Raw genomic sequence first — 21,375 nt, forward strand, 5'->3', positions numbered from 1 at the left:
GAGCCATGAGATCATGACCTGAGCCGAAGTCAGATGCTTAACCAACTGAGCCGCCCAGCCCCCCTCCCCCCCCCCACTAAGGAAGCGTTCTAAGTCACTGTCAGAGATGGGGGGTCTAGGAAATTTTCCAAGGCAGGAAGGGGGTGAGGTCTCCAAAGTCGATGGGACCAGGTGTGGCAGGGGAGCCAGGAAATGGATGGAGAGTGGATTCCCAGTGAGGAGAGCACGTACACAGTCTCAGAAGTGATCAGAAGTGGAAAGATTGAGGGTAGAAGAGGATAAAGTAAGTTTTGAGAGATGAAACTGGAAAGGAAAGAAGGAATTTTAGATAAATTAAGTACTTTTCACCAGAATTAAATGAATTCTTTCCCTAGAATGTGATCACAGCTAAAAATGCATATGGCAGGTAAATTTTATATTGAATAAGTTCTTATGTTTTGAATTCTGAAGGGAAGAAGAACACACTATGATCATTTGGGCCTGGGATGCACTGGTCCTGGTGTACACCCAAGGTTGGCATCACGTAACCATATGGACACTAATGAATTTTCTACTTTGTCGTTTCAGCACTTCAGGGAGCATCTGGACAAGCTGTTTGCCAAAGGAATTGGAATGCTGGATATAGCTCTGAATGAGGCCTTCAACATTCTCAGTGATGTAAGCTCCTCTTTGACTTGCCTTTCTTCTGTCCAGGAGAATAGATGGATTTTTTTAAAATTGTTCGATCATGGACCAGCAAATAATGCTAACAGTAGTTAGCTCCTGCTGTCATTGAGTGGCATCCATAGGTATCAGATGGGAGGGTGAGGCTGGCTATTCAGGTCCTCTGGGGACCCAGGTCCAGCCAGTGAGGCTGAGCGGAGTGTAAAATGCCCTCTGATCAGGGCACTCACCCGCCATGCTTGTTGGCTCTGGGACCACCAACACTTAAATACCTTCCAGTGCAGATTTTGCCTCAGAAACTTTCAGTTTCTTCATAGAGTAGACTCATCCCTCATTGTGTTTCATACTGAATCCCTGCTTGTGGTGATGGTTAGCAGAAGAAAAACTTTCTCTGTGCAGTATGCTTAGGGAGTGCCGTACCCATCCCTGCCTTTCTTCCAGCCCCTTGGAGATTCCTAATACACAGTCACATAATCAAAGTTCCAGTAGGTACTACAGGAAAGAATGCCACTGAACCAACTGTTTCCCACACTTCTTGGAACAAGAATCAGTTTTTCAGGTAGCACCTGTTAACATTCCATGAAAAACTTTGGGGAGTGCTGGGCTGGGGGTTCTGCCCCTCCAACCCAATTGTGTTAAGCTAGAAGAACATGTGACTTTTGTGTTCTTATTACTCTGGGAGAGTAGTAGGAAAATAATGGCAATCTTTATCAATGCAGGTTCTGTATCATTTATGTAACTAGTATGTGTTGTGTATTTTTTTTTGTTGTTGTTGTGTATTTTTTAATATCAGACACTGGGAATGCACCAGAGAACAGGCTACACAAAGGGTTTGCCTTAATGGACTAGTGTAAAGGTTGGGTAATTATGGCCCGTGAGCCAAATCCAGCCTGCATCTTCTTTTGGTAAATATTGTTTCATTGGAATGCATTCATGCTCACCTGACTACGTACCTTCTATGGCTATTTTTGCATTACAGTGGCAGAGTTGATTAGCTATAGAGACCATATGGTCTGTAAAACCTAAAATATTTACTGTGTGGACTTTGCAGAAGAAGTTTGCTGACCTCAGTTCTAATGGGAAAAGACAGATGAAGTGCCTATGGAGAGCCCCATTGTGCCAGCATAGTAAGGACTTGCTGCTTTATACAGTGAGGTCAGGAAAGATCTCTCTGATTGGGTGACCTTGGTTGGAGTAGAGACCTTAAGGAAGTGAGGGAACAGTCACTTCAGAAGTTGCCAGCAAGAGGACAGAGTACAAAAGACCTGAGGCAGTGATGCTTGGCATAGTTACCATGAGAGACCAGTGTGAGGAGCAGAGCAGGGGAGAAAGAGAGTGCAAGGGAATGAGATCATGGAGGTAGCAGGGGCCAGACCCCATGGAGCCCTCCAGACTCTGGAGGGGGGAGGTGGACTTTGGCTCTTGCTCTGTGTGGGATGGAAAGTCACTGGAGTCTGAGCAGAGAATGACATGACCTGCTTGAGTTTTAGCAGTATTTCTCTGGCTGCTGTATTGAGAAACAAAGACAATAGCTGGGAGCCATTAAGTTATCTGGGTGATGCATAACTGGTGGCTTGGACCAGGGAGGTAGGTTAAGATGTTAAGAAGCAGAAAAATAGCATTCACTCTAGGTGTTTCAAACAGCAGGGATTTACTTCAGGGAATTGGTTGCATAGGGGATGGAAAAGCTCAGAAACCAGAGAGTGAAACCATCCTCAGATGGGCAGCAGCAGGAAGCAGCTCCTCTCTAGGGTAGGGGGGGAAACAGGAGCAAGGACGCCATTGGGGCCTCCTCCTAGTGGCCATCTAGATGGGAATGGGGCCACGGAGGGCTGCCTGGGAAAAGCCGGAGTCACAGGGGGAGGCCTGTCCTGTGGCAGCTGGTACCTTGGAAGAGGTGCAGCTGTTGCCAGAAAGCACCCAGGCCCCCAGATCAGAAGAAAGGGAGAGATGGCTTAGAAAAGTGTTGGCTTATCTTCTAGTGTTCTCCTTTGGATGAGCCTTGTCCAAACTCTTGGGGAGCCGGGAAAGTGTGGAATGCAGGGAAAGTCACGGGGCGGAACTGAGGGCAAACAAGCCCTAAACGGAGCAGCAGTTACGTTCAGCTGTTGCAGGAGCTGGGAGACCAGCCAGGGGCCCAGAAGCCCCTCTGCACCGAGTCTTCAGGCTGCTCGGTGGGGCCCCGGGTGTGGGTTTGCATAGGATCACCCACCCAACATCACACGGCTCATCCTGGTGCTCAGTTGTGCCCAGCTCAAAAACTGGAATCTTTCTCACTCAGCTACACTAGCCTCTCAAGCCCTAATTCTAGACTTTCTTTTACCAATAATATCCACTGGCACACAGAAGGCCATTGAGATTTTGGTCCTGAGCCTGTGCTGGGGCTGCAGAGGAGGGAGAGATAAGGAGGGAAGGTGCCACATAATCGCCCTCGGCTCTTCCCTCCCACCTGGCTGCGTGAGACTGCTGACTGCAGATAATTCACATTTGTGTAAGGCTCAGTGTTTGGGACAGCACAGCCCTCTTCACAGCTTACTAATAATTTGCGAACGTAGCTGGTCAGAGCAGGGGGCCAAGCCACATCTTTAAATTCTGATTTGAACCCTGGATAGGCACCGTCTCAGGGCTTGGAGATGCCAAGCTCTGCATATTTGGCAGGCTCTTTCTAGAAAGTCATATTGAAAGGATTTGTCACAATTATAAAATTGGTTCTCTTTTTATCTCAAAAGCCTAGTGTCTAGAGCAGGGGGAGGCACTCCGAACTCGTGAATCCCTTGTTTGGAAATGTGTCCTGCCGTGAATTTCTGTTTTCTGGCTCTTTGGCAGAAGTGGTGAAGGAGAAGGAGTTAGGGAATGCTTGTCATGTGAAGTTTGTGGCCTCTGGAGTCAGGCAGGTTGGGCTGAGAAGCCTGACTTGGTCAGAGCTTGCTGTGAAGCCTTGAGAAAACTCTGCTTTGCCTCACCTTTATTATCCTCATCTGTAAAATGGGGATAGGAATAGACCCATAACTTGTGAAGCCCAGTGCAAAATGAAAATACTCAGAAAAGGGGCATCTGGGTGGCTCAGTCAGTTAAGCATTGGACTTCGACTCAGGTCATGATCTCACAGTTCGTGGGTTCAAGGCCCGCGTCTGGCTCGGTGCTGACAGCTCAGAGCCTGGAGCCTGCTTCAGGTTCTGTGTGTGTCTCTCTCTCTGCCCCTCCCTCACTCACTTTCTGTCTTTCTCTCAAAAATAAATAAACATTTTAAAAAAATTAAAAATACTCAGAAAAAATGAAAATGAAAATGTTCAGAAGCATTAAGAATCTTAAGAGAGTGACAGCAGAGGGTTGCCCCGAGTGCGGGCCCTGTACTGCTGTGCACATGATATACCCATGTGGACCAGGGTTGAGGATTCAGCACAATGAAGCAGTACCTGCCTCCCTTCCAGCAGGGCTGGGGTGGCTGGGAAGTGTCATGTCTATGACCATGGAGTCACTGGGCAGCCTCAACTCTTGCCAGGCTGCCTGTGGCTTCTAGAGGCAGCCGGAGCTCTTGATGCTTTGGTCTTACTTCCTGCCCACATCCTTGGGAATGTCCACTTCCCTTTATCTTCCCTTCTTTCCTTTCTCTTGCCCTGGTAACTTCTCTCTCCCCACCCGGTCCACTTACCAGTTTTGTTCCCAAACACTTCCAAGCTAGTGTTTCCCACTGCATGCCCAGCCGATGCTGGTCTGCCAGGATACTCTACCCCAGGTGTGGTCGAGGTGGGGAGATGCCATCCTCCTGTCCCAGAGACTCACAACACACCTGTGCATATTCAAGGTCTTCAAAGTCCTCCAGGGAACAGACCTTTTAAAAATGTATTTATGCCAGTTCTCAAACTTATTGACTCAAGAACTCTTTATATCATATCAGAACCACAGGGTTAGAATCTTATAGAAGTCACAGCTCACCAAGCACACCTTCAGGCATGATGTGTCTTATACTCCAGCAGGGTCTATTAACCTCCCAGCACCTCTCAGGTCCAGAAAAATCACAACACACGGTGGATTTCTTTCCTTCATTCACATAAGTATTTGTGAACCAGGGAAATCTTCCACACATCTCTGTTCTGCCTTCACCTGTAAAAACCCTCTGGGGTCTGGCCAGTTAGAAAACATAATGGGTCCAGTGTAAATTCTGGATAGCAAGAAATGGAAGGACCAGAAATGTTACAAAATGTTCCTGATAAGAGGTTGGTTGACGGTTGGCACCATATTTTGAGTGCACATTTGTCTCAGAGAGAGAAACATTTCCATCCTGTCTCTAGCTGCTAGGCTTTTAAATAGCCAAACATTTTGAAAAACACAGAGCTGGTTAATCTCCCATGAAAGTGAAGCTTTCTTTTGCTGTTTTCCACTTCATCAGTATGACCTTTAAGTGATGTAATTCTCTCCTGTGCATGATGCCTGCCCTTGCAAGCCAATAGGAACAAAGAGTTATTTCTCAGTTACACAGACACACATTCTGTGTGTGTTTGTCTTTGTGTCCGTCTCTCTCCCTCACACATGCGCGCGCGTGCACGCGCGCGCGCACACACACACACACACACACTTGAAATTGTGATTGTGACCGGGGCTCAGAGTGGTTCAGGGGTTACTAGATGAAGTTAATTCTGTTTTGCAATTACCTGCATTTCAGTGTCAGTATTTGCTCGGGTGACTTAAAGGCTTGCAGTTGTTGCACAAAGGACTTTGAAAGGAGCATTCAAATAAACTTCTAAGACTCTTCCAGCTATTGATCTCTGCTGCATTCATTAGTTTCTGTAAGAACACAGAGCCAGTTTGCTACAGTAGTTAGCATCTACCTTGTCATGTGACACCCGCAATTATCGTTTTTGGCGATGAATATGATCTTTGCAGTGATTACCTTTTAAAAATTTTTCTTAGCCAATTAAATAAAATTCGGTGACATTTCAAAGGCTGTTAATCACAACCAAATGCTCTAAATGTCAGGATGCATTGAAATTTTCGCTGCTAACTGATGAATCACTGAGCTAATTGTAGTTCCTCATCAGGCCCTTGTCATTGTTATTATTATGGAAAACACTTTCATCACTCCCGCTATTCAAAAAAAAAAAGTTCTAGACAAATATGCAGAGAAGAGATATTACTCATCAAAGCATTTGAAGTTAATTGCATTCTTCAAAATTCTCCAACTGCAGATTGCTGCAGAGAATACCAGGGGCTCAGCCAGAGAGGAAAGTGATGTTTTTAAATAAACAGCTCAGGGCAGCCCTGTCTTCCAGTCTGCATCATTCAGATATCTTCATTTCCCACTCTTTTTTGCCTTTTGTTTGGGAGAGTTTTTTTCCAGGATGTTTTCGAATGAGTTGCATGAACAACAGGCCCAGGGTGAACTCCAGCCCTCTTTGAACTGAAGCATAGATCGCCTTTATTCAGTGGTCCGCTGCCGGCTTTATTCAGTGATTTGAAGACAATGTTGAATGCAGGCTCCCCAAAACATTTCCAGAACAACTTGTTGATAGGGCAAGACTGCAGAGATGTTTCTTCTTACTGCAGTAAGGAAGAAAATGCACTATGACCATAGAATGTTAGTAATGTCCCAAAGTGGAAGGGACAAAGTCATGTACTGGAGACTATGAAGTCTGGTTGAATGTGGGTCTTTCAGAGTAGAGGGGAAGGAAGAGGCTTGGTTAAGACTGGGTGAAAATCCTAATATTCTAGTTTAGACTTGGTGGATGCAGCAGAGAGAAGATTTTGAGGTTAGTGTTTTCCCCAAGAGTCTTAGGGTACGATTGTCCTGTGACAGTTTCTACTGAGGAGTTGATGGGCCTTTCAAGACGTTCCTGGAATAAGCAAAAAAGTTATTTGCAATTTTTATCTTCCTGAGCAAGAGAGCTCTGGAATAGTTAGTTATATTGATAAAGACAGTAGAACCATAGCTATGTGTGATGGCTTTAGTTCCCAAGTATTAGTACCTACCTGAGAATTTCTATGATATTCTATCATGGGCCATGTATGCTCATTAATTCAAGGGCATTGGTCTGGTCTGAGTTGCAGGAGTGGCTGCCAGGGCCAGGACTAAAGTGAACCTAAGGCACAAAATTTGAGGAGCACTCATTCACTCTCAGAGTGGAGGACCTGATGATTGTCATGTGGCCCTAGAATTCTGGAAAGAATGGAGGGAGGAAGAAGCAGGTGAAGGAGATGAGTGCTTATGGAGCCTTGCCATGTATCTCCATCTCCTCAAGGACCTTCATCTCTTTACTGGGAGGCCATAGAGTACGCTGAATCTGGAAGTAGGTTCTGGAGCTGGAGTGCCTGGATTTATATCCTGGCCACTATAGAGGGTAGCTGTGTGACCTTGGGCAAGTTAACTCATCTCTCTGTGCCTCAATTTCCCTACATGTAAAGTGGTGATAATGACAGTACCTACCTCAGAGGCTAGTCAAGATTAAGTAAGTTAATACTTGTTGCCTGCCATATAATGAACATTTAACCTGCGTTGTAACAACGCATGGTAGTCTCATTTTATAAATGAAGAAAAGGATACTCTGACATGAGAACTTACTGCAGGCACATGGCTTGTGGTGCTGGGATGGAATTAAGTGCTTTTCACTATACTATGGCAGTCCATGTATGTTTTAGGTGGCTTTGCTCTATCCCAATATGGCCCCAAGAAATTCTTTCTGTCCATCTTTCCTTCCTTCCTTCCTTTCTTCCTTCCTTCCTTCTCTTCCCTCCTTCCTCCCCTCCCATTTCCCTCGCTCCTTTCCTTCCTTTGATCCTTCCTTCCATCCCTCTCCATCCTTCTATCCATCCATCTATCCATCTCCAACCCTCCCTCCATCTCTCCATCCATCCATCCATCCATCCATCCCTTCCTCCCTCCATCCATCCATCTATCCATCTATCCATTCATTCATCCCTCCCTACATCCATTCTTCTATCCATCCATCATCCTTCTATCCATCCCTCCTTTCATTCATCCTTCTATCCATTTATTCATCCAGCTAGTTATAGTTTTCTCTAGTCACAACTTCAGTCTCCACATGAGAATTCTAAGTGCACAGAGACTAGACATTAAACATTCAACTTGAGTGTTTTATTAGCTCTCTGGCTCACCAGGAACCAGCAGCAAATCTAAGACCAGTCTCCATCCTTCCCCAGTGCCATGGTCAACAGATCAAACATGCCCACTCAGTGCCTTTGCACATGCTCTTTGCCCTCTTTGAGATGCCCCCCCCCCACAGGTACTCCCCCCTCCAGGTGCTACTCATACATCACCTTCTTGGTGAGGTCTTCCCTATTTTTTCTAAAGCTGCCCCCTCCCCATTTCCTGTCCCCCACTTTGCTTTCTTTTCTCTTTTTTTGTTTCTTAGCATTGCTGTTATCACACAACATACAACAAAATTTACTTTTTACTTTGTTTTTATATGTCTCCCCACATAGAATACAAACTACACAAGGGAGGGGATTTTTATATGTTTCAGCCCCAGCTCTGTGTGGGCACTAGTAAATAATTTAGAATTAATGAATACATTTCACCAACTATAATGGTGGGAGTTTTCACTACTGAAAATTAAAGATTTTTTGTATATTTTCATGCCTCGGCATTGTCATGGAATTATAGGGTATTTAACGGACATGGTGTTGCTTTGAATTGTAGCATTGACAGCAATCATTAAGGGAGTTCTTCAACCCTGATTCAAGGAAAGGACACTAAGCTCTGGTAACCAGTCTGGTCACCCTGTCTACCACTCACAAAGACTGGGAGCTTTTATAATGCCATGTAAAACTGAAAGTTGAAGAAATTTAGGGTCTTACACACCAGTGGGCATAATCTTGGAATTTCAGCCTGCTATACATAATATGTTAATAAACTAATATGTGACAAAATAAATATGTAATGTTACCTGCTAACAAATACATATTTAAAGTTTTTTTAAGTTTATTTATTTATTTTTGAGAAAGTGAGAGAGAAAGAGTGTGAGCGGGGAAGGGGCAGAGAGAGAGGGAGATACAGAATCTGAAGCAGGCTCCAGGCTCCGAGCTGTAAGCACACAGCCTGACGTGGGGCTTGAACCCATAAACCGTGAGATCATGACCTGAGCTGAAGTCGGATGCTCAACCGACTGAGCCACCCAGGCACCCCTAACAAATATGTATTTAAAACGAACCCTAACAAAAGGATGCCTAGGCTTCTAGTTTGAATTGGCCTGTTTCTGACTTTATGTGTCCAAAACCTCCTTGATTTTACTATATAGTGCAGTCCGTACCCATCAAGCCAGATTTATTCAGGTTTTAAAAGAGATGTTGCCGGCCACGTATGCTCTGCCCATGTCAAGTGTTCCTAAAGAGTGACTGTGCCAGTGCCTTTGGGGCTTGTATCGTGAGGCAGTATCTGTGCTTGAAGGTAAGAGAGGTTATGTGTCCTCGAACCTCACTTCCCACCCTGCGTGTGTTTTTCAGAAATCCTCTCTGCCGTCTGGATTTAGTTCCAGTTTGTCAAAGCAAATACGGTGAATGCGTGGGGAGAAGCTTATGGTGTATGTTGTGTTTTGGTGAAGTAGAACGAGCTCTTGTTTTGAGAGGCTTCCCAAGCCCAAGCCCTCATGCCTCTGAAGTCTCACGGATGTACAGAACTCTGGTGTGTTTTTTAGTCTGAACTTCTTTCTTCCGCAGTTCAACCATACTGGGCAAGGCAGCGTCTGCAGCCAGGCCATCATGCTCATCACCGACGGGGCAGTGGACACCTATGACACTATCTTTGCGAAGTACAACTGGCCAGATCGGAAGGTGAGTTTGTGCTGATGCCATGCAGCATGGTCCATGGAGAATCTGTGTTGTGATGTAACCCCCAGGTTGTCCAGGGGTAGGTGCCCCATCTGGACTGAATCTCATAAAGACTACTGTTTCTCAGGCTTGTAGTTTTTGGTTGACCAAGCCAAATACTATAGTTTTCCTTGTTTTCAAAATGACACTTTTTTGGAGGAGAGAAGAAACCTGTAAAGACACATTCAGCGTGTTCAGTGAAAAGACTCACTGTGAAGCGTGCTTTGTCCATAGTGGGCAGCACCTTTGTTTTCCGTGGACCCAGAGCTGCTTGGTGAGTCCTGCATCCATAGATGGTGAAGTTGGCCATGGCGGCCACCCAGTCCTCTCTTGTGTGTTTCTGTATTTCTCTAGCTCCTCGTTCACCACCCTCATTACCCTCATTACCACCCAGAAGCTTCTCTCCATCTCCCAGGGCTGTTCCCCATCCTTGTCAAAGCTTGTACACTGTTCTCATTCCTTCTTTGCTTTCCAAGTTGACGTTTATTTATCTGCTGAACCCATATGTTAGGGTGTCCATGATGGATGTTAATGTTTTTGGTGTGTCTGAGTGCCAAAACCCAGAGATTCCTCAAGCTGTTAGCCAGTTTGAATTCCCTGGACAGATCTTTTAAATTCTGGATACTTGTACTCTATCCCATGCCTACAGAATCAGAATTTCTAAGGATGTGGTGTGGTAATCTATGTTTTTAATAAGTTCCTCTAGTGGGCACCAATCAGCAGATTAGCAGTTGGTGATCTCTATCTCACCTGAATGGTGGGATTTTCACAGGAAAAAGGCCAGTCAGAGAAGGTACTATCCCAGGGGTATCACAGAGGCGCTGTCCTGTCCCATGAGCCAGTGGCATTATTCTGACTGTCTCTATAAGTGCGTAAGACCATTCAGACCAAGTCTGTCCTACTTTACCTATTTTGTGTATTTAATTTCCTGGAACCGAACTAACCACACACACTTGGCAAAAAGAAAGAGAAGACAAATGACCGCTGTGTCTTCAGCTGTATCCAGAGAGTGTGTGCTATTGAGGGAGCGTGACATGTCAAGGGGTCATCCCATGTTCCCTTAGTCATTCTTGGTACCCACATTGCTCTGATAACACTGACATCTCACCTCACTGAGTGTGCGTCTGCATTTTAGAGATACATACGTTTTTGAGCAACATGGTCCCTAAATGGATGCCACCTGCTTCTCCTGGTGCTCAACCTTAGAAAGAGCCATCACTTCTGAAGCTGGAGGAAGCGTTTGCTGTGCTGGGCTTTCTCAGGGGATGTGGGACTGTGAGATGGCTTAAGGGATGCCCAGGGATAAATGTGGCTGATTGCAGCTCCCGCAATAAGCACTACCTTAGAACCTAGCCCTCGGATAAGATGGCAGTTCACTGTTGGACAAGGAGATTTTAGATGTAGGATTTCAGGTGAGGGTTTTCAGGGACAGGTGGAGGCCACAGGTAATTCCTTGATAGATGTAGTCATGTGAAGGGAAGAACCTGCAGGATACATGTGCACCCCTGGAGCATACAGCACGATGCTGAGCATGTGGCCGGTACCTAATGCACAGTCCTACTGTGTGGCTGAGTGACCGAGGGGCCCGGCGGGATGGGAGGCCACAGTGCTAGTAAACATGGGTAGGGCCACAGACATTTTGCAGTCATGTGGAATCTTTGCAGGTGCCATGACGTTTCATAACATATTGAAGGGTATTTTGACTTACTTGGGACCATCGTACATAAGAAAGTGAGAGGGTCTTTTCATAAGCAGCTTCATTAAGACCAAATGTGTTATCAGACAAGTCTCACATACTGAATTCTCTGAATCTGTCCCATTTGGTGATACTTGATGGATAGCAGTTGCTCAATAATATTGGTATTTGAATAACCTTACTTGTAAGGAGAGGCATAGAATGAGGGCTTCAAAGTCACAGTTCTTCAGACAAAACACAAATGTCAACATATCTTGCCAAAGATACAATACTGACTTTCAACCAGGTGCTTTTTTGGATTAATTGGAACCAGGATTCTGGAAGTTTCAACATTACATAAAGGAGCTTCATTGACTTATAAAGTATTATCAAGCAGAAGCAGATTTGACTTTTGTAACAAGAGAGTCTTCTTTTTAAAAAAAAATATTTTATTTATTTATTAGAGTGGACATATGAGCACATGCGAGTGGAGGAGAGGCAGAGAGAGAGAGAGAGAGAGAGAGGGAGAGAGAGAATCCCAGGCAGGCTCAGCACTGTTAGCGCAGAGCCTGACTCGGGGCTCAGTCTCACAAACCACGAGATCATGACCTGAGCCCAAATCGAGAGTTAGATGCTTAACCAACTGACCCACTCAGGTACCCTCAAACAGTCTTTTTCTGTGATTAGAAGTTCATAGCAGGGTTCCATCCCTCCTGCTGCATTCTGGAGAGTTTTATGGTGTTCACATATATACACGTACACATTCTCTTCTTGATGATTTGTCTACGAAGTTGAGCGCAGTAAGTTTGCATGGATCCCAGTGTGATTTAGCATTGTGTTGAAGTGAGGAGATGTGCAGTGTCTAAGCAGTCCTCTTTCTCTGTTATTCTGAACATTAGATATTTAGCAGAGGACTCTGTCATGCCATAGTGGGCAATCTTCAAGATCGTAGATACAGGAAATGGGTTCAGGAGAGAGGAAAATGATCTTTTTTTTTTCAATATATGAAATTTATTGTCAAATTGGTTTCCATACAATACCCAGTGCTCATCCCAAAAGGTGCCTTCCTCAATACCCATCACCCACCCTCCCCTCCCTCTCACCCCCCATCAACCCTCAGTTTGTTCTCAGTTTTTAAGAGTCTCTTATGCTTCGGCTCTCTCCCACTCTAACCTCTTTTTTTTTTCTTCCCCTCCCCCATGGTCTTCTGTTAAGTTTCTCAGGATCCACATAAAAGTGAAAACATATGGTATCTGTCTTTCTCTGTATGGCTTATTTCATTTAGCATAACACTCTCTAGTTCCATCCACGTTGCTACAAAGGGCCATATTTCATTCTTTCTCATTGCCACATAGTACTCCATTGTGTATATAAACCACAATTTCTTTATCCATTCATCAGTTGATGGACATTTAGGCTCTTTTCATAATTTGGCTATTGTTGAGAGTGCTGCTATAAACATTGGGGTACAAGTGCCCCTATGCATCAGCACTCCTGTATCCCCTGGGTAAATTCCTAGCAGTGCTACTGCTGGGTCATAGGGTAGGTCTATTTTTAATTTTTTGAGGAACCTCCACATTGTTTTCCAGAGTGGCTGCACCAGTTTGGATTCCCACCAACAGTGCAAGAGGGTTCCCGTTTCTCCACATCCTCTCCAGCATCTATAGTCTCCTGATTTGTTCATTTTGGCCACTCTGACTGGCATGAGGTGATATCTGAGTGTGGTTTTGGTTTGTATTTCCCTGATGAGGAGAGACGTTGAGCATCTTTTCATGTGCCTGTTGGCCATCTGGATGTCTTCTTTAGAAAAGTGTCTATTCGTGTCTTCTGCCTGTTTCTTCACTGGATATTTGTTTTTCGGGTGTGGAGTTTGGTGAGTTCTTTATAGATTTTGGATACTAGCCCTTTGTCTGATATGTCATTTGCAAATATCTTTTCCCATTCCGTTGGTTGCCTTTTAGTTTTGTTGGTTGTTTCCTTTGCTGTGCAGAAGCTTTTTATCTTCATGAGGTCCCAATAGTTCATTTTTGCTTTTAATTCCCTTGCCTTTGGGGATGTGTCAAGTAAGAAATTGCTACAACTGAGGTCAGAGAGGTTTTTTCCTGCTTTCTCCTCTAAGGTTTTGATGGTTTCCTGTCTCACATTCAGGTCCTTAATCCATTTTGAGTTTATTTTTGTGAGTGGTGTAAGAAAGTGGTCTAGTTTCAACCTTCTGCATGTTGCTGTCCAGTTCTCCCAGCACCATTTGTTAAAGAGACTGTCTTTTTTCCATTGGGTATTCTTTCCTGCTTTGTCAAAGATGAGTTTGCCATACGTTTGTGGGTCTAGTTGTAGGGTTTCTATTCTGTTCCATTGGTCTATGTGTCTGTTTTTGTGCCAATACCATGCTGTCTTGATGATTACAGCTTTGTAGTAGAGGCTAAAGTCTGGGATTGTGATGCCTCCTGCTTTGGTCTTCTTCAAAATTACTTTGGCTATTCAGGGCCTTTTGTGGTTCCATATGAATTTTAGGATTGCTTGTTCTAGCTTCGAGAAGAATGCTGGTGCAATTTTGATTGGGATTGAATTGAATGTGTAGATAGCTTTGGGTAGTATTGACATTTTGACAATATTTATTCTTCCAATACATGAGCACGGAATGTTTTTCCATTTCTTTATATCTTCTTCAATTTCCTTCATAAGCTTTCTATAGTTTTCAGCATACAAATCTTTTACATCTTTAGTTAGATTTATCCCTAGGTATTTTATGCTTCTTGGTGCATTTGTGAATGGGATCAGTTTCTTTGTCTTTCTGTTGCTTCATTATTAGTGTATAAGAATGCAACTGATTTCTGTACATTGATTTTGTATCCTGCAACTTTGCTAAATTCATGTATCAGTTCTAGCAGACTTTTGGTGGAGTCTGTCAGATTTTCCATGTATAATATCATGTCATCTGCAAAAAGTGAAAGCTTAACTTCATTTTTGCCAATTTTGATGCCTTTGATTTCCTTTTGTTGTCTGATTGCTGATGCTAGAACTTCCAACACTATGTTAAACAACAGCGGTGAGAGTGGACATCCCTGTCGTGTTCCTGATCTCAGGGAAAAAGCTCTCGGTTTTTCCCCATTGAGGATGATGTTAGCTGTGGGCTTTTCATAAATGGCTTTTATGATGTTTAAGTATGTTCCTTCTATCCCAACTTTCTTGAGGGTTTCTATTAAGAAGCGTTGCTGAATTTTGTCAAATGCCTTTTCTGCATCGATTGACAGGATCATATGGTTCTTTCCTTTTATTAATGTGATGTATCACGTTGATTGATTTGCGAATGTTGAACCAGCCCTGCATCCCAGGAATGAATCCCACTTGATGATGGTGAATAATTCTTTTTATATGCTGTTGAATTTGACTTGCTAGTATCTTATTGAGAATTTTTGCATCCATATTCATCAGGGATATTGGCCTGTAGTTCTCTTTTTTTTTACTGGGTCTCTGTCTGGTTTAGGAATCAAAGTAATACTGTCTTCATAGAATGAGTCTGGAAGTTTTCCTTCCCTTTCTGTTTTTTGGAATAGCTTGAGAAGGATAGGTATTATCCCTGCTTTAAATATCTGGTAGAACTCCCCTGGGAAGCCATCTAGTCCTGGACTCTTATTTGTTGGGAGATTTTGATAACTGATTCAATTTCTTCACTGGTTATGGGTCTGTTCAAGCTTTCTATTTCCTCCTGATTGAGTTTTGGAAGAGCGTGGGTGTTTAGGAATTTGTCCATTTCTTCCAGGTTGTCCAGTTTGTTGGCATATAATTTTTCATAGTTTTCCCTGATAATTGCTTGTATCTCTGAGGGATTGGTTGTAATAATTCCATTTTCATTCATGATTTTATCTATTTGGGTCATCTCCCTTTTCTTTTTGAGAAACCTGGCTAGAGGTTTATCAATTTTGTTTATGTTTTCAAAAAACCAACTCTTGATTTTGTTGATCTGCTCTACAGTTTTTTTAGATTCTATATTGTTTATTTCTGCTCTGATCTTTATTATTTCTCTTCTTCTGCTGGGTTTAGGCTGTCTTTGCTGTTCTGCTTCTGTTTCCTTTAGGTGTGCTGTTAGATTTTGTATTTGGGATTTTTCTTGTTTCTTGAGATAGGCCTGGATTGCAATGTATTTTCCTCTCAGGACTGCCTTCGCTGCGTCCCAAAGCGTTTGGATTGTTGTATTTTCATTTTCGTTTGTTTCCATATATTTTTTAATTTCTTCTCTAATTGCCTGGTTGACCCACTCATTCGTTAGTAGGGTGTTCTTTAACCTCCATGCTTTTGGAGGTTTTCCAGACTTTTTCCTGTGGTTGATTTCAAGCTTCATAGCATTGTGGTCTGAAAGTATGCATGGTATGATCTCAATTCTTGTATACTTATGAAGGGCTGTTTTGTGACCCAGTATGTGATCTATCTTGGAGAATGTTCCATGTGCACTTGAGAAGAAAGTATATTCTGTTGCTTTGGGATGCAGAGTTCTAAATATATCTGTCAAGTCCATCTGATCCAATGTATCATTCAGGGTCCTTGTTTCTTTACTGACCGTGTGTCTAGATGATCTATCCATTTCTGTAAGTGGAGTGTTAAAGTCCCCTGCAATTACCACATTGTTATCAATTAAGGTTACTTATGTTTGTGAGTAATTGTTTTATATATTTGGGGGGCTCCCCTATTTGGCGCATAGACATTTATAATTGTTAGCTCTTCCTGATGAATAGACCCTGTAACTATTATATAATGCCCTTCTTCATCTCTTGTTACAGCCTTTAATTTAAAGTCTAGTTTGTCTGATATAAGTATGGCTACTCGAGCTTTCTTTTGACTTCCAGTAGCATGATAAATAGTTCTCCATACCCTCACTTTCAACCTGAAGGTGTCCTCAGGTCTAAAATGAGTCTCTTGTAGACAGCAAACAGATGGGTCTTGTTTTTTTATCCATTCTGATACCCAATGTCTTTTGCTTGGCACATTTAGTCCATTTACATTCAGTGTTATTATAGAAAGATACAGGTTTAGAGTCATTGTGATGTCTGTAGGTTTCATGCTTGTAGCGATGTCTCTGGTACTTTGTCTCACAGGATCCCCCTTGTAGGATCTCTTGTAGGGCTGGTTTAGTGGTGACGAATTCCTTCAGTTTTTGTTTGGGAAGATTTTTATCTCTCCTTCTATTCTAAATGACAGACTTGCTGGATAAAGGATTCTCGGCTGCATATTTTTTCTCTTCATCACATTGAAGATTTCCTGCCATTCCTTTCTGGTCTGCCAAGTTTCAGTAGAGAGATCCGTCACGAGTCTTATCCGTCTCCCTTTATATGTTAGAGCACGTTTATCCCTAGCTGCTTTCAGAATTTTCTCTTTATCCTTGTATTTTGCTAGTTTCACTATGATATGTCGTGCAGAAGATCGATTCAAGTTACATACGTCTGAAGGGAGTTCTCTGTGCCTGTTGGATTTCAATGCCTTTTTCCTTCCCCAGATCAGGGCAGTTCTCAGCTATTATTTCTTCAAGTACACCTTCAGCACCTTTCCCTCTCTCTTCCTCCTCTGGAATACCAATTATGCGTAGATTATTTCTCTTTAGTGCATCACTTAGTTCTCTAATTTTCCCCTCATACTCCTGGATTTTTTAATCTCTCTTTTTCTCAGCTTCCTCTTTTTCCATAATTTTATCTTCTAGTTCACCTATTCTCTCCTCTGCCTCTCCAATCCGAGCTGTGGTCATCTCCATTTTATTTTGCAGCTCATTAATAGCTCCTCCTGGCTGTTCCTTAGTCCCTTGATCTCTATAGCAATAGATTCTCTGCTATCCTTTATACTGTTTTCAAGCCCAGCGATTAATTTTATGACTATTATTCTAAATTCACTTTCTGTTATATTGTTTAAATCGTTTTTGATCAGTTCGTTAGCTGTCGTTATTTCCTGGAGGTTTTTTTGAGGGGAATTCTTCCGTTTCATCATTTTGGATAGTCCCTGGAGTGGTGCGGAACTGCAGGGCACTTCCCCTGTGCTGTCTTGAATAACTTGCGTTGGTGGGCAGGGCCGCAGTGAGACCTGATGTCTGCCCCCAGCCCACCGCTGGGGCCACAGTCAGACTGGTGTGTGCCTTCTCTTCCCCTCTCCTAGGGGCGGGATTCACTGTGGGGTGGCGTGGCCCATCTGGGCTACTTGCACACTGCCAGGCTTGTGGTGCTGGGGATCTGGCATATTAGCTGGGGTGGGTAGGCAAGGTGCACAGGGGTGGGAGGGGCAGGCTCAGCTCGCTTATCCTTAGGTGATCTGCTTCGGGAGGGGCCCCTCTTCCGTGGGCCTCTCGTCTGCACTTGGCTCCGGAGAATCCATTCTGCTAGTCTTCTGGTGGTTTTCTGGGTTATTTAGGCAGGTGTAGGTGGAGTCTAAGTGACCAGCTAGACGCGGTGAGCCCAGCATCCTCGTACGCTGCCATCTTCCGACCCAGTCTAGAGGAAAATGATCTTAAGGCTGGAAGGTGTTTCCCATAAGACAGTGGTTCTCAAACTTGAGCAAACATCAGAATCATCTGAAGGACTTATTCCAACATGCATTGCTTACCTCCTGCCAGGAGTTTCTGATCCAGTAGGGCTGGCTGGGGCCTGGGAATGAGCATTCCTCATACATTGCCAGGTGGCGTGGATGCTGCACACTTGGGGAGCAGCTACCATAGGAAACAGCCTGAGGAACAGTGTTTGCTTCTGCTGTAGGCTGGGATACTTTTGTTCCCTCTGCTTATTTTATGAGCACCTGCTCCTTTGGGCAAATCCAGTGCACAGGTATGTGTTTCTTGACTCATACTTTGTTTAAAAAATTGCCAACTCCTGATCATCATTTAAAAATCTGGAGGGGGCGCTGGGTGGCTCAGTTGGCTAAGCATCCAACTTCAGCTCAGGTCATGATCTCACAGTTTATGAGTTCAAGCCCTGCTTTGGGCTCTGTGCTGAACAGCTCAGAGCCTGGAGTCTTTGGGATTCTGTGTCTCCCTCTCTCTCTGTCCCTCCTCTGCTCATGCTCTCTCTCTCTCTCTCTCTCTCTCTCTCTCTCAAAAACAAATAAATAAAAATAAAAATCAATTAATCAATCAATCAACCTGGAGAGAGTTGGGGTGGCTGGTTGGCTCATTTAAGCACCAGACTCTTGATTTCGGCTCAGGTCATGATCTCGCAGTTTGTGAGTTTGAGCCCCATGTCGATAGTGTGGAGCCTGCTTGGGGTTTTCTCTTCCTGTCTCTCTCTGCCCCTCCTCTACTCATTCTCTCTGTCTCTGTCTCTCTGTCTCTCTCTCTCTCTCTCTCAATAAATAAATAAATAAATAAACAAACAAACTTTAAAATGTTTACTCCTTTAGAGAGTATGTAAAATTTTAAAGTTTTAGTTTCTCTCATAAAGGGGTATACTTGGGGGGCGCCTGGGTGGCGCAGTCGGTTAAGCATCCGACTTCAGTCAGGTCACGATCTCGCGGTCCGTGAGTTCGAGCCCCGCGTCGGGCTCTGGGCTGATGGCTCAGAGCCTGGAGCCTGTTTCCGATTCTGTGTCTCCCTCTCTCTCTGCCCCTCCCCCGTTCATGCTCTGTCTCTCTCTGTCCCAAAAATAAATAAAAACGTTGAAAAAAAAAAAAAAAAAAAATTTAAAAAAAAAAAAATAAAGGGGTATACTTGGCACTTTGGATCCAACATTCTCATATAGCAAAAAAAAAAAAAAAAAAAAAAAAAAAAAATGGCTGGAGCTGAGAAATGGCTGCCCCCTCAGATGGCCCCCTCAGATGCGTGCTGCTTTTGACTATGACCTCTCCATTCTGTCATCTCCACCCAGCCCACTTCACTCCTGTGTGTTACATGCCCACAGGTGTGGAGTTCTGGATTAACAGGTAGTTGCTGTTTCCCAGCCATGGCTTGTATTCCCCAGCTTCTTGGGCTTTGTTCTTTTGTCTTGGGTTTGCCCTGAGCTTTCCCTCTTCTCTTCTCCTCAGAGGTCATCTTGTCTTTGCTTGAGTCCTAAACTTCAGACTCCCTCAGGATTGTTGTTAGGGAAGTGTAGATTCATGTCCAGCATGATAATTACCTCTAGGCCTATCTTTCATCTTCATTGGTTTGGTGAGTCCTTGGGGACAGATTCTGTATCTCCTAACAGTGCCACCACCATGCGCCATGTCCCAGCCCTGATGAGAAGTGTGACATAGAGACCCTAGGGTGGTCTCATGATTCCTGCCTCCAGGTGTTTATCTCCTCACCTTGAATATGAGTGAGCCTTGTGACTGCATTCGAACCAATAGAATATAAGAAGGTGAGGGAATTTTGTAGATGTAATCAAGGTCTCAAGTCAGTTGATTTGAGTTAATCAAAAAGGATATCCTGGGTAAGCCTTACTTAACAGAAAATCTTTAAAGAGTGACTGGATACTTCCTGAAGGCAGAGACTCTTCATGGCAGTTTGATAAAGTAAGCAGCTTTTGGAGAAGCCCATTGGCAAGGAGCTGAGGACACCCTCTAGGACCTGAGAACATCTTCCAACCAACAGCCGGCAAAAAACCGTGCCCTCAGTCTTATGGCCACAAGGAAATAATTCCTGCTAACAGTTTGAATGAGCTTAGAGCCAGATTCTTCCCCAGGTGAGCCTCCAGATGAAAACACTGCCCAATCAGTACCTTAGTTGCAGGCTTGTGAAACCATGAACGGAAGACCCAGATAAGCTGTGCTTAGCTGACCCAAAGAAACTGTGGGGTTGCAAATGTGGAGTTAAGCAACTAAGTTTGCGGTAATATGTTATGTAGCAATAAAGAATTAACAGAAGAGGTGAGGAGAAGGGGAAAAGGAAAGGAAATAATTTATCATAGCAATACTGTAAAATATCCCCAAACCTAATGGCTTAAAATAACAATTTATTATTTCTTGCAATTCTGTGGGTTAACCGGATGGTGATTCTGCTCTCCATGGTGTCAGGTAGAAGTCACTGCTGAAGCTGCATGAAGCTGGGAGCTTGGCGGGGCTGTCTCGGTTCTTCTCCAGAAGGCTTCTCTCTCCATGTGGGGCTAGTCCTCCAGGGCCACACTGTGAGGCCACTCCCCTCAGTGCAGTAGCCTGGACTTGACTACAATATGGCAGTTGGGTTCCCAGAAGGGGAAAGCAGAAGGAAGTGGGGAACAGTCTAGGAGGGCACTTGTGGGTGTCATTTTTTTTAAAAAAATTTAAACGTTTATTTATTATTGAGAGACAGAGAGACACAGAGTGTGAGCAGGGGAGGGGTAGAGAGAGGGGGAGACACAGAATCTGAAGTAGGTTCCAGGCTCTATCAGCACAGAGTCCGACGTGGGGCTTGAACTCACAAACTGCGAGATCGTGACCTGAGCCAAAGCCGGTCGCTTAACCAACTGAGCCACCCAGGCACCGCAATGGGTGTCATTTTTTAAAACTACTGCCTAACCAGGGCCTTGCTCAAGGCAACTGCTTAATAAAACATTTTAGAATGAGTTGGAAGAAGGAATGTGTTATTGATGATTTAACTATGAGTCTGAAGACAGCATCATGATTGTCCATGCAATGTGTCCCTTGCCAGCATTTTATTTCTGAGAGCGGAAATGAGGAGCTATTTATTCATTTATTGAGTGCCATTTACTTTTGCCTAATATCCATTGGTTAGCAGCTTAACAGCAGCTCTTACATACTTGGAATAAAATATGAACTCTTCAATGTGGAAGGGACTCATTGCAGGACCTGCTCAAGAAATAAAGCTGCCTGCATTTAAATTAGAAAAATGGTCATACTTGCCACCTATATAGTTCCAAGTGAACCAAAAAAAAAAAGGTCATTGAATGATTTATCATTACCTTCCCTGATGCATAAGACAGAGTGAATGGGTAAGAAAATGGCAGGTAAGTGATTTAAAGAATCTAATCTTATCAGAAGACCTGTCGAGCCCTTTAAGAGTATAGTATGTTTGCCAACCCCTGATCTAAGGAAATTATTAAGTGTGTTGTTCAGTCATTGAGATGCCTCTGGAAATCCGTGCATTGGCTAACCAACAGAAGATGGTCGTGGTGGCTTTCCCCTTCCTTTCCACTGCTTTTTTCCACTTGAATAACTGCACTAATCAATGGCAGAGGGGTGGAAACCTTGATTGCAAATACCTCTCTCTGTGCTGGGGGGTGTCTCCTCTGCTCGGAGCCATGCTTTCTACTTTTCTGTCCTGAACAATTTCTGGT

At 43.9% G+C, this 21,375-nt stretch overlaps 1 protein-coding gene across 4 annotated transcripts in view; it reads left to right on the plus strand.

Annotated features, from left to right (window-relative positions):
• The window catches only part of CACNA2D3 (calcium voltage-gated channel auxiliary subunit alpha2delta 3), an 866,452-nt gene that overhangs the window by 458,667 nt on the left and 386,410 nt on the right, over positions 1–21,375 (plus strand). For all 4 annotated transcript variants that reach the window (XM_045493219.1, XM_045493218.1, XM_045493220.1 and 1 more), the window contains 2 exons: positions 568–657; positions 9,334–9,447. In XM_045493219.1, coding sequence (XP_045349175.1) covers positions 568–657; positions 9,334–9,447 — 204 coding nt within the window. The remainder of the gene's footprint in view (positions 1–567; positions 658–9,333; positions 9,448–21,375) is intronic.

This window comes from Leopardus geoffroyi, chromosome A2, assembly GCF_018350155.1.
Source record: "Leopardus geoffroyi isolate Oge1 chromosome A2, O.geoffroyi_Oge1_pat1.0, whole genome shotgun sequence".
NCBI classification, from domain to species: domain Eukaryota; kingdom Metazoa; phylum Chordata; class Mammalia; order Carnivora; family Felidae; genus Leopardus; species Leopardus geoffroyi.